Here is a 13,512-nt window from a genome sequence, read left to right as displayed (position 1 = left end):
CTGATTTTAAGTAGATGCTTTCTGGAAATAGATAATCACGAGATTAAAATTCCCTTAGCCAATGCGAAACAAATATACATAATAAATTAAATTGAATATGAGCAGAAATCTAAGATTAGTTTTACTCTAATACTTCACTAATAGAATATCCAATTACATCTGGGTAATTACAAGAACACACACACTGTGTCACCATGTTCTAAGAAATAGGGGTTTATTGAATGCGAAGCACAGAAGATTACATTACATTGCAGGGTCATTACAGAATAGTTATCTTTATTGTTTCAGTCTGAGTTGTGGTTTAGGCATGGAATGTCTCCCACATGCTCACATGTTTGAGCACTTGGTCACAGAAAGTAGAAACTGATTTATAAGACTGTGAAATCTGTATGAGGTGGAGTCTTTTGAAAGACATTTATCAGTAGGGGAAGGCCTTAAGATTTTGTAGCCCAGCCATATTTCTTATTCTTCCTCTTGTTGACTCTGGAGACAGTGATACCTGCTGTCTCGCTTGGTGCTATGCTATGCCTTGCCTGTTGTGTTGGATAGCCTCCACTTTTAAACTGCATCTCAGAATATACCCTTCATCACTTTTTTTCAGGTATTCCTGCATCAATAAGAAAGGTAACTAGTATTCTAGCCACATAAACCACCCAGTCTTTGACATTTTCTTTCCTGACTCAATCCATTGGGGGTAGAATTTATAGATAATTTAAATGAAGTTGTAGGAAGAAAATAAGAGTGAATTAGGAAGAAAACAATATACAATTTTAGAGGTGAGCCCTTTGGGCTCAGAGTGATAATGATAGATCGACTTTAATATTTTACCTAAGAGTTAGTAGAGAAGGAAAGACTCCAAAATAACAGTTTAGAAAGGAATCATTTCAGGTTTGCTTCTAAACATGCCCTCCTGAGGAAAAAATAAATCCAGTGTAAAGTCAAGTGAGATTAGTAGGATTAAGTTCCACATGTAGAAAGTCTGAAAGTGGGATCCTTCTTGAACACAGGAGGCGTTATAGCTTGTTTATATTTGCTTTTAATTTAAAAGAACAATTGTGTCTCTGGGGCCAAAAAAGAGTTCTCAATATGAAGATGTGGGATAATGTTTCAATATAAATCATTCGCAGTTAATAGTCTTCAAAACATGAGTGTTATCTCAAAATGGTATCATGAGAAACTGATTGCCAATAACATGTTCACTGATTAATAATCACAGTGTTATGTTAACCAAAGGACCTTGCCTTTAGAATGACGCTCAGCATTTGTAAGGAATTAGAAGATATCTGTGGCTATAGATGCAACAACTGAATTGTTTCCTCAAAACGTGAGCTATAAATACAAAGAGGTAGTCTAAGCTACAGCCTCATTATCTTTCCTCATGGGAGAGAGTTTAAAACCTCAGATGTGTTGATGAGCTAAATTGTCACTATAAATAATGCCCTAAAGATTCAATTCTTGTTCAAATTGTAAAGAAGATATTATTAAGTGTTCAACAGGAAGTTTTATTTTATTTTTTAAAGATATATACGTACTTCTGCAGAATTAAAATGTATATTCAAGTAACTAAAGATATATCTCAGCAGTTAAAAGCACTTGCTGCTTTAACAGAGGACTGATTTCAGTTCATGTCATCTACATACTAGTTCAAAGCCATCTTTGACTCCAGTCCCAGGGCATCTGATGCTATCTTCTGGCCTTTGCAGGAATCAGGCATTAACATGATACACACACACACACACACACACACACACACACACACACACATACACACACACACACACACACAAGTTCACACGCATGCATTCACAAATACAAATAAATCAATAAATGAATGAATAAATAGTTGAAAGAATGTTCATGAATAAAATCATTATAATAAAACCATCAGGTATGCTGTATTGCCATTTAGATACAGAAAGTATTTAAGATACAGAAATATCTTAAACTGGAGGATAATAAATGAAAGAAAAAGGGAGAACTCAAAGCTTGTTTCATTTCTAGTCCTAAGTTGTTCTACTGCTGAGTAATGAACAGATTCTAACTCTGGATTTACATCTCAAAAATAGAAGATCATATTACTGGAAATTCAACAGCAGAAGCAAGAAATTTGATCTGAACCCACATGAAAGTAAAATGTTGGCAGCCTCTCCTATTCCTCAGGCCAAAAGCTATTCTTAGTCAGATCCTACCATCCTCAAAATCACTATGCCTGTCAAGAAGAGTTCTTAATGATTCAAGAGCCAACTGGTTGTACATAGCTTTGAAATTTTGAGATTGGTTTTTGCATATTTTATTTTAATGAATGGTTCATTTTCAGAAGTTTTATTTCATTAAAAAAAGATTTTTTTAAATTTTATTTCATCTAAAACTTAAGGAATTTTCAAAATATTTTGAGCCAAAATAACTCTTTAAAAGGTAATATTTCCACACTTTCCTGGAAGCAGACTACCAAGGTCTACTGAAGATTTAATTACTATGGTGTTTATAAAGTGGGCAGCAGAAACAAAAATCTGAATTCATTTTCAGCAAAACGAATCTGGAAAATTCTGTGTTTAATTAGCTTTCTGTGAAGTCTCAGCTTCTTTAAAGTTACAATAGAAGCTGCCAATCTCAATGAAACATGAAGCAATATGAATTATAGCCATTAAATGGAAAAGCATCTTAGACAGTGGGAAGAGTATGAGCCAAGAGGGGCAGGTAGAAAGCCATAAGGTGTCTTTTAGAAAACTGTAGGGCATGCAGGCATTCCGGGAAGTAAGTTCGGAAGTAGTTGCAAATGCCATATTGCATGTGGTTTGAATGGTGGTCTGAATAAGCCTATCTTCTTTTAAATGCCAGTCACCGATCACTGGAGAGTGCCTTGGGAAGTAGTGACCTGGTGAACGCAGTAAGATAATCTTCTCATAAGTGGATAAGCTGAATTTGAATAGGGAAAATGCTGGAAATAAAAATTTCAGTTAGAGTTAATGACATGTAGTAATGACTTGCAAGAATGGAAAAACCTGAATGTACAAGGTTGAGAAACAAGTAGAAGACATAGAAAATGTACACAAATGAAATTGTTTCATTGGTAAAGAAATTCCCAAAAGAATGGCCATGCCTTTGGTAGCATATACAGGGTGTGTATTTTCTGTGCCAGCGCCATATTGGTTGGTCCTCTTGCCTTGATAAAGACTTCCTGCCATACAGGATGTACTGGATTTGGTTACATGGTTCACTCTTACACATTTCTTTCAAAAACTGGATGATTTATCCTCTTTTCTTTATAAACAGCTTTCTTTTGTTTTTAATTTTGGATTTTTACAGCATATGATTTCTGCAGTGCTTAATGCATAATGATGTTCTTTGGCTTGTCTCCTCAATTACACCGCTTGTTCTTTGAAGCTGAGAAACAAATCCGTCCTTTTGTGTATCTATCATAGTAGTACACATTAGAAACTCTGCAATTGTTTGGATGAAAATGAGTGATGTGGAACGTTACACATAAGCCTAAAAATTAAAGGAATTAGGTGTATAGATGTCATGAAAAGACTGAGAACAGGCTGTTCTATTAGCATTTTAGAAAACCGATATGAATGTGTATAAAGAAAATGATAGGAAGGAAATTGATTAGGCATAATTCTGGGCTGCAATGGATGCTGCAGGCTGCCATACTTCTCACCAGGAAACTAATTATTTTGCATTTCTTCATTGTAACTATATCCGCTGTCAACAACACCATCTCAATATCAAAGCACATACATACACACGCCTGTGTAAAACGCAGCTCAAGATCAGATTCCCATTTTATAAGTTCTTCACTTATATTTTACTGAATTCCCAGCCTATTTTTATTAATATGCCTGAAGACTGCCTGCATAAAGTCACCACATTGACTTTATGCATGTGTTTACATGAATTTTTGTTCTAAGCAACACATTTTGTTCCATTGAGAAAGAAAAGATGAGGTTTTTGGTGTGTGTTTGTTTCTTTGTTTTTCTGTTTTGTTTTGTCTTTTGTAGAGCCACTATATAGCTTCAAATGGAGTAATTGATGTGAATTACTGATCATTTTGGCTGTAGAGCTCATTCACATGTCAAACTGACAGTACCTGAGCCCATTTATTACAAATTTTGATACAATTAGGGAAGCATGATAATTCAGTATTATTTTGAAAATGATAATAATGTTACATTTTTAAGAACTCATTACTCATGTTGTAATGTTTTGAGATTAAATTGTGTACCATTTGGAATTTGTATCAAACAAATATAACAATATAATGCATGGGCAGTGTGGTGGTATAAATGAAACAGGAATAATACAACCAAAAATTCAATGGACAGATAGGTCACAGTGTTATATTTGGACTTTTACAGTTTCAACTACAAGATCCAGTGACTTATCTCAGGAGTTTTTACTAATTATTGTTAGCAATAGATTATAAGTTGCTTATTATACACATGAGGGTTGGCCGCTACAACCCTTAAACATTCCCCCCACTGATCTTGCCTGTGTCATATAAGTACAATTAAATATGCATATCCTGCACAGTAGGATAGAAGTTATTTCATGACCAGTGCTGTGTTTTCAAAAGTCACATAACTAGTATTTATCCCATAAATGATAGAAAATATTTAATCTCCTTTAATTTAATTCATAATGATGTTCTTTGGCTTGTTTCCTCAATTACTCCACTTGTTCTCTGAAGCTGAGAACCAAATCCATCCTTTTGTGTATCTATCATAGAAGTACACATTAGAAACTCTGCAATTGTTTGGATAAAAATGAATGAATGATTCATAATTTGAATGTTTTTGATAGAATATGCAAAATTTACCCAGAGATTACAACATGTCAGCTTCATTTGACAACCTAACTCCTAGTAATTATCATTTGGCCATAGTTTTATTTCTTGGTCACATGAATATGACAAGCATATTTCATAAGTTACTAAGATCTCAATACCTCAGCCAGCAAGAGAAGTATCTGGAAAGATATGACCAATAGACATTTACAGAACAACATATGTGACCTTTAAAGAAATTGAACTGAAAAGCGTATACTTGTCTTGATCTATTGACTTTGTATGTTTGAATTTTTAAAACATTTTCCTGAAATGTTTCATTTATTGGGTAATAATTTTATTGTATTGAGTTCTCAGACCCAGTATTTTCAAATACACCTTGGAATATTTACAGGGATATAAAGAAAGCAAGCAGCAGAGGAATTTATCAATTCTGCTATAGATTCTGTGTGTGAAGTTGTCAGGAATTTTAGTTATTCCAGCAACTACTTCTATTACTTTTACTATGAGACTGCTTTTACAGGTGTGTGTGTGTGTGTGTGTGTGTGTGTATCTATATGTATGTATGTGTGTGTTTGTATATATATATATATATATATGTATACATGTATATGTGTATGCATATATGTATCTATAGACATATAGATATATAGACATATTCATATATATATATATATATATATATATATAAATTACACTTGTCACCACATCTAACTTTATGGTTCTTCTAAGAAAAAAATAAGTTTTCCTAACATTTGAGCAGTAAACAACCTCTCTCACACACACAAAAAAAGCATAAAATGATCTTACCTCTGAGTCTTAGATGATAATAAATAAGGCCAAAACATTGCAGTTCTGCATTGAAGGCATAAATCTAAAAGGTGAAAGGACTTTTCTCATGTTGGCTTACCTGTTTATGAGCGTGGTCGTAAGAATTAATGTGATTGTCAAACTCCTGGTGTTTGTTATACTGCTTGTCACACAATTCACAGTAAAAGTTTGCTTTTGCATCTTCCAGAGATTTTGCTGTAGACTTCTCCTTTTCTGCGAAATCCTTCAAAAAGGGCAAAAATGTCAGTTATATTGTTATCTGAGAGAAGGCAGATCTTATATTAAGCAAAGTAGTATATAATTTTACCATGACTAAAATAAAATGTTGAGGGATGAGACCTCCTAAAATCTGTGTCTCTGTGGAAGGAACTTTGAGTGTGTAGTATCATCTCTCTCTTTCCATGGTACACTTCTTATGTTTTTGTTTCTCATGAAATCCTGCATGTACCCAACCAATTACTTCATACTTCACACAATACCAGGGATGACTCTGTTCCCTCTAGTGCCAAAGCCTGATGCATGTGCAGTCTGAGACTCAAGATCATATCTTCTAAATCTTCAGCACCTGCTAGATCCAGCAATTATACTTGATTCATGTGTTTTAAACCATTATTTTGTAGGTTTTGGGACATTTCACTTCTAATAGTTTTGGTTATATCATTCTCTACTAAAAGTGTTCTCAAATATCTCATTGCTTATATGGTAATGATTGACAAAATGTTTTATATCTATATCTAATCTATATCTGTGTCCATCTGCATATCTATCTATCTATCTATCTATCTATCTATCTAACCACATAATCATACAAATCACAAAATAAATAAGCTGTAAAAGACATGAGCTAAACAGCCTATGCCTTGCTCCCTTGTTAGTAATCTCCAGTGAGTGACTATTTCTCTTTATAGTCATTACACTGTGTTGTAATCCTTCCTTTTTGCTTTGCCACCACTGCCCCTTACACCCTCCTATGACTGTTACCAAAGATGTCATTTTTTAAAATTTTCTATATTCTTTGTTTACATTCCAAATGCTTTCCCCTTTCCCAGTTCCCCCCTTCCCATAAGTTCCCTAAGCCCTCTTACCTCCACCCATTCTCCTATCAACGTCCTCCTACTTCTCTGTCCTGGTATTCCCCTACAATGCTGGAACAAGCATTTTCAGGACCAGGGACATCTCTTTCCTTCTTCTTGGGAATCATTTGATTTGTTAATTGTGTCTTGAGTATTCAGAGCTTCTGGGCTAATTAATATCCACTTATCAGTGACTGCATTTCATGTGTATTGGGTTACCGCACTTAGGATGATATTTTCCAGTTCCAAACATTGGCCTAAAAATTTCATGAATTCATTGTTTTTAATTGCTGAGTAGTATTCCATTGTGTAAATATACCACATTTTCTTTCTCCATTCATCCATTGAGGGACATCTGGGTTCTTTCCAGCCTCTGGATATTATAAAGTCTACTGCTCCTCTAAAATCAAAGGGAGCTATTTTCTTAATTGAATGTGTTCCTGCAATGTTAAGTAGCACACAATGTAGCTGAGAACAGGTGCAGTATGAGTTACCTATTACAATGGGTAATCACAACATATTAATGACTCCTACTTTATTTATTAACGTAAAGTGCTCTCTAATTCACTCATATGCTAATAAGAATAAATATAATAATTATAATCATTTCATAGATATATCACACAGTATTGACAAATGTCACACACCAGATGAAGAGACTAGAACTAAAGAAACTATGGACTTATTAGTAAGCACCTAAAATCATGATTCAGACCCAAATATAAAGAGATAAAATAAACGACCAACCAGGATAATAGAATTAGAAGCCTTATGAAACAGTCTAAAACCAAATGCCTGGTTTCCTTCTTTCACAGACTGGAAGAATTGGATTACACTCTAAGTTAATGGGAGAAAAAAAGAAAACTTACTAGATAGTACATGTCCAGAAATAAAACATACTCTGACTTGGCAGCAAAACACCAGTTGCCTAAAGAAGAAGTTTAGTGTCCTGAGGATAGGCCACTGGTGATAAGTGAAAAAAATTTAGAACCTGTAGAGACCATTTCCAGTAGATAGGAACGGCCCCCAGCTGAGGGGGGCCACACACCCATCTCATTTTTTTTTACATAGAATTTTCCCTGTCTAAACTAAATGTAGGGACCAAAAATGGAGCAGAGACTTACGAAAAGGCCATCAAGAGACCACCTCACCTAGGGACCCATCCCATCTACAGACTCTAAACCTGGACACTATTGCAGATGCCAAGAAGCATTTGCTGATAGGAGCCTACCTTACCAATCCAGCATCTCCCTTAGATAGGGCATCGAGCTTCCACAAGACCAAGATCCTACCCTCCCAATGATGCCAGATAAGGCCATCCCCTGCTACATATGCAACTAGAGCCATGGATCCCTCTATATGCATTCTTTGGTTAGTGGTTTAGTCCCTGGGAGCTCTGGCTGGTTTTGTTCTTCCTATGGGGCTGCAATCCCCTTCACATCTTTCAGTCCTTCCCCTAACTTTTCCATTGGTGTCCTTGAGCTCAGCCCAATGGTTAACTGTGAGTATCTGTATCTGCATTAGTAAGGTGCTGACATAACATCTCAGGAAAACTACACAACCAGAATGTCAACTTTAACTAAGAAGATAACAGTAAGCAACAATCACTTTTCCTTAATATCTCTTAATATCAATGGTCTCAACTCCCCTATAAAGAGACATAGACTAATGGACTCGATACGTAAACAGGACCCAATGTTTTACTGCATACAAAAAACTCACCTCAATGACAAAGACAGGCACTATTTAAGAATCAAAGGATGGAAAACAATTTTCCAAGCAAATGGTCCCAAGAAACAAGCTGGAGTAGCCATTCTTATATTGGATAAAATCAACTTGCAAACAAAAGTTGTCAAGATAAAGAGGGACATTTCATACTGGTCAAAGGAAAAGTCTACCAAGAGGAACTCTCAATTCTGAACATCTATACTACTAACATAAGGGCACCCACTTTCATAAAAGAAACTTTAGTAAAGCTCAAAGCACACATTGCACCCCACATAATAATAGTGGGAGATTTCAATACCCCACTGTCAAAAATGGACAAGTCATGGAACAAGAAACTAAACAGTGAAACTAACTAAAGTTATGGACCAACTGCATCTAACAGATATTTATATAACATTCCACCCTAAAGAGAATAAAGGTCTTCTCAGCACCTCATGGTACCATCTCCAAAACTGACCATATAATTGGACACAAAACAGGCCTCAACAGATATAAAAATATTGAAATTATTCCATGTATTTTATCAGATCACCACAGCCTAAGGCTGGTCTTAAGCTCAAACAAAAGCAATGGAAAACACACATACACATGGACTTTGAACAATGCTCTTCTCAATGATAGCTTGGTCAAGGAAGAAATAAAGAAAGAGACTAAAGACTTTTTTGAATTCAGTGAAAATGATGACACATCATACCAAAATTTATGGGACACAATGAAAGCAGTGCTAAGAGGAAAACTCATAGCTCTGTGTTCCTCCAAAGAGAGAATGGAGAGAGCTTACACCAACAGCTTGACAGTGCACTTGAAGGCCCTAGAACAAAAGGAAGCCAATAACCCCAAGAGGAGTAGATGGCAGGAAATAATCAAACTAAGATCCGAAATCAACCAAGCAGAAACAAAAAGAGCTATACAAAGAATCAACAAAACAAGGACCTGGTTTTTTGAAAAAATCAAGATAGATAAACCCTTAGCCAGACTAACCAGGAGACACAGAGACAGTATCCAAATTAATAAAATCAGAAATGGAAAGGGAGACATAACAACAGAAACTGTGGAAATTCAAAAAATCATCACATCCTACTACAAGAGTTTATACTCAACAAAGTTGGAAAACCTGGATGAAATGGACAACTTTCTAGATACATACCAGGTGCCAATGTTAAAACAGGATCAGATAAACCATCTAAATAGTCCCATAAGTCCTGAGGAAATAGAAGCAGTCATTAATAGTCTCCCTTCAAAAATAAAAAGAAAAAGAAAAAAATAAAAAGAAAAAAAAAAGAAAAAAAGCCCAGGACCAGATGGGTTTAGCAGGGAATTCTATCCGATCTTCAAAGAAGAGTTAATACCAATACTCTTCAAACTTTTCCATGAAATAGAAACTCAAGGAACACTACACAACTCATTCTATGAAGCCACAATCACACTTATATCTTAACCAAACAAAAACCAATCAAGGAAGGAGAACTTCAGACCAATCTCCCTCATGAACATTGATGCAAAAATACTGAACAAAAACCTGGCCAACCAAATCCAAGAATGCATCAGAACTATAATTCACCACGATCAAGTAGGCCTCATCCCAAAGATGCAAGGATGGTTCAACATATGGAAATCTGTCAATGTAATTCACTACATAAACAAACTAAAGAAAAAAAAAAACACATGGTCATTTCATTAGATGCTGAAAGGGCTTTTGACAAAATTCAGCATCCCTTCATAAGAGAAGTCTTAGAGAGATCGGGAATCCAAGGCCCATACCTAAATATAGTGAAAGCAATATACTGCAAACCGGTAGCCAACATCAAACAAAATGGAGAGAAACTTGAGGCAATCCCACTAAAATTGGGAACCAGAAAAGGCTGCCCACTTTCTCCCTATCTATTCAATATAGTACTTGAAGTCCTAACCAGAGCAATCAGGCAGCAAAAAGAGATAAAAGGAATACAAATTGGAAAGGAAGAAGTCCAACTATCACTATTTGCAGATGATATGATAGTATACTTAAGCCACCCCAAGACTTCTACCAAGGAACTCCTAAAGCTGATAAACAACTTCAGCAAAGTGGCTGGATATAAAATTAACTCAAGCAAATCAGTAGCCTTCCTCTATTCAAAGGATAAACAATATGAGAAAGAAATTAGGGAAATGACACCCTTTGCAATAGTCCCAAATAATATTTCATACCTAGGCGTGACCCTGACAAAGCAAGTGAAGGGTCTATATGACATGAACTTTAAGCCTCTGAAGAAAGAAACAGAAAAAAGTCTCAGAAGATGGAAAATCTCCCATGTTCATGGATTGGCCGGATCAACATAGTAAAAATGGCCATCTTGCTGAAAGCAATCTACAGCTTCAATGCAATCCCCATCATAATCTCAAATGAATTTTTCATAGATCTAGAAAGAGCAATTCTCAAATTCATCTGGAATAACAAAAAACCCAGGATAGCAAAAACTATTCTCCACAACAAAAGATATTCTGGGGGAATAACCATCCCTGACCTAAAGCTCTACTACAGAGTGATAGTGATAAAAACTGTTTGGTATTGGTAAGCAGACAGGCAGGAAGATCAATGGAATAGAATTGAAGACCCAGAAAAAAACCCACACATGTACAGTCACTTGATATTTGACAAAGGAGCTAAAAAATTTCAGTGGAAAAAGACAGCATTTTAAACAAATGGTGCTGGATCAACTGGAAGTCTGCATGCAGAAAAAAGCAAATCAATCCATTATTATCTCCTTGTACAAAGCTCGAGTCCAAGTGGATCAAAGATTTACACATAAAATCAGACACTCTGAAGCTTATAGAGGAGAAAGTGGGGACAAACCTTGAACACATGGGCACAGGGGAAACATTTCTGAACAGAACACCAATGGCTTAAGCTCTAAGAACAAGAATCGACAAATGGGACCTCATAAAACTGCAAAGCTTCTGTAAGGCAAAGGATAAAGTCAATAGGACAAAACAGAAACCAACAAATTGGGAAAAGATCTTTACTAACGCTACATCCGATAGCGGGCTAATATCCAACGTATACAAAGAACTCAAGAAGTTGGTCTCCAGAGAATTAAATAACCCTATTAAAAAATGGGGTACAGAGCTAAACAGGGAATTCTCAACTAAGGAAACTCAAATGGCTCTAAAGCACCTAAAGATATGTTCAGCATCCTTAGTTATCAGGGAAATGCAAATCAAAACAACACTGAGATTTCACCTTACACCAGTCAGAATGGCTAATTGAAAAACTCAGGGGACAGCAGATGCTGGAGAGGATGTGGGGAAAGAGGAACACTTCTCCATTGTTGGTGGGATTGCAAGCTTGTAAAACCACTCTGGAAATCAGTTTGGCGATTCCTCAGAAAATTAGACATAGTACTACTTGTGGACCCAGCTATACCACTCCTGGACATATACCCAGAAAGTGCTCCTACATGTAATAAGGACACATGCTCCACTATGTTCATAGCTGCCTTATTTATAATAGCCAGAAGCTGGAAAGATCCCAGATGCCCCTCAACAGAGGAATGGATAAAGAAACTGTGGTATATATATACAATGGAGTACTATTCAGCTATTAAAAACAATGAATTCATGAAATTCTTAGGCAAATGGATGGAACTAGAAAGTGTCATCCTGAGGAAGGTATCCCAGTCACAAAAGAAAGCACATTGTATGCATTCACTAATAAGTGGATGCTAGTTCAAAAGCTCAAATAAACAAGTAGCAATTCACCCAGCACAGGAAGCTCCAGAAGAATGACTTAAGAGAGGGAGCTATGGTTCCTCTGAGAAACGGAACAATATGCTCACAGAAGCAACAAGGGAGGCAATGTATGGAGCAGAGTCTGAAGTAAAGTCCACCCAGCGAGTGCCCTACCTGGGGATTCATCCTATAAGTAGTCAGCAAACCCCGACACTACAATGAGAAGCATGTACCAAAAGGAGCATGCCATGGCTTTCTCCAGAGGGGCCCTGCCAGAATCTTATGAATTCAGAAGCAGAAACTAGCAACCAAGCTTGGACTAAGCTTGGGGTTCCCAACAGAGGATCTGGAGGGTTGTCCAGAGGAGCTGAAGGGGTATATAGCCCCATGGAAAAAACAATGACTTCAGACACCCAGACACCCCAAGACTTCCAGGGACTGAATCATCAACCAAGGGATATACATGGTTCCAGTCAAAAATGTGGCAGAGGAATGCCTTTTTGGGCATCAGTGGGAGGAGTGGTCTTTGATCAGGTAAAGGCTCAATAGAGGCCACAACAAAGGGGAACAGATAGGGGGAGGAAGTTGGGGGGGAGCTGGGACTGTGTTGGGTAAAGGGGCATATACATGGAGGCAGGGGGAGGGAGGAAGGGTAGGGAATCATTGAGAAGGGGGGCTTTTGGGAGGGGGAAATTGAGAAAGGTTTTTCCATTGGCAATGTAAATGAAGAAGATACTCAATAAAAATGTAGATATTGGTGATTTATAAATTTTTACCTCCATTTCTTCTTGTAGCTTGTTACAAACTAAATTAAAAATCATGTTTTAGGGTTATTATTTATTTCGTTTTATTCATACTGAGAAAGTAATTTAGTCTTTGAAGTAAGAGAACCTTGAATGTCATCCTGTGCCTTAAAATAGTTCAAGTACTCAGTGTTCAAGAGTTCAGTGTTCTCAGAATAAATTAAGGTGAATAACAATAAGTAGTTAGCAAGATTGATGTGAGGGAAGGTGTAATAATTTTTGTACTTAATATAGGGCAACACTAAGGCAGAATGAGGTCAGATAGCACTATTCCAGATTATGACAAAACATGACCTAAGTACCCAATGTCAAAATCGTCTTTAGAGTGAAGATAATTATTAACTTATCATTTGAAAAACTTCAGGCATAGTAGCTCCCAAATGTTGTCTTCCAGAAGAGAAACTGACATTCATAAAGAAAATGTCTATTTGTGTGTCTACCTTTTGGTACCCAGAAGAGAAGGTTATAACGTTAAGTCACTAGAGATTGTGTGTGTAGTGAGGAGTGAGCATGTATGTGCAGCACATGCACAGTCATATACAGTGGCCCTTCGAGAACGTTGGCTGTTCTCTATCTCTCGCTG

General features: G+C 36.4%; 1 protein-coding gene across 1 annotated transcript in view; it reads right to left on the bottom strand.

Moving 5' to 3' along the window:
* Positions 1-13,512, bottom strand: part of Znf804b (zinc finger protein 804B) — a 545,541-nt gene that overhangs the window by 102,239 nt on the left and 429,790 nt on the right. The window contains exon 2 of the mRNA XM_052172408.1: positions 5,697-5,840. Within this exon, the coding sequence (XP_052028368.1) occupies positions 5,697-5,840 (144 nt within the window). The remainder of the gene's footprint in view (positions 1-5,696; positions 5,841-13,512) is intronic.

The sequence above is a fragment of the Apodemus sylvaticus genome, chromosome 2 (assembly GCF_947179515.1).
Source record: "Apodemus sylvaticus chromosome 2, mApoSyl1.1, whole genome shotgun sequence".
Lineage (NCBI taxonomy): Eukaryota > Metazoa > Chordata > Mammalia > Rodentia > Muridae > Apodemus > Apodemus sylvaticus.
Note: the sequence above shows the minus strand (reverse complement) of the source record. Positions and strands in the feature narration are given on the sequence as shown.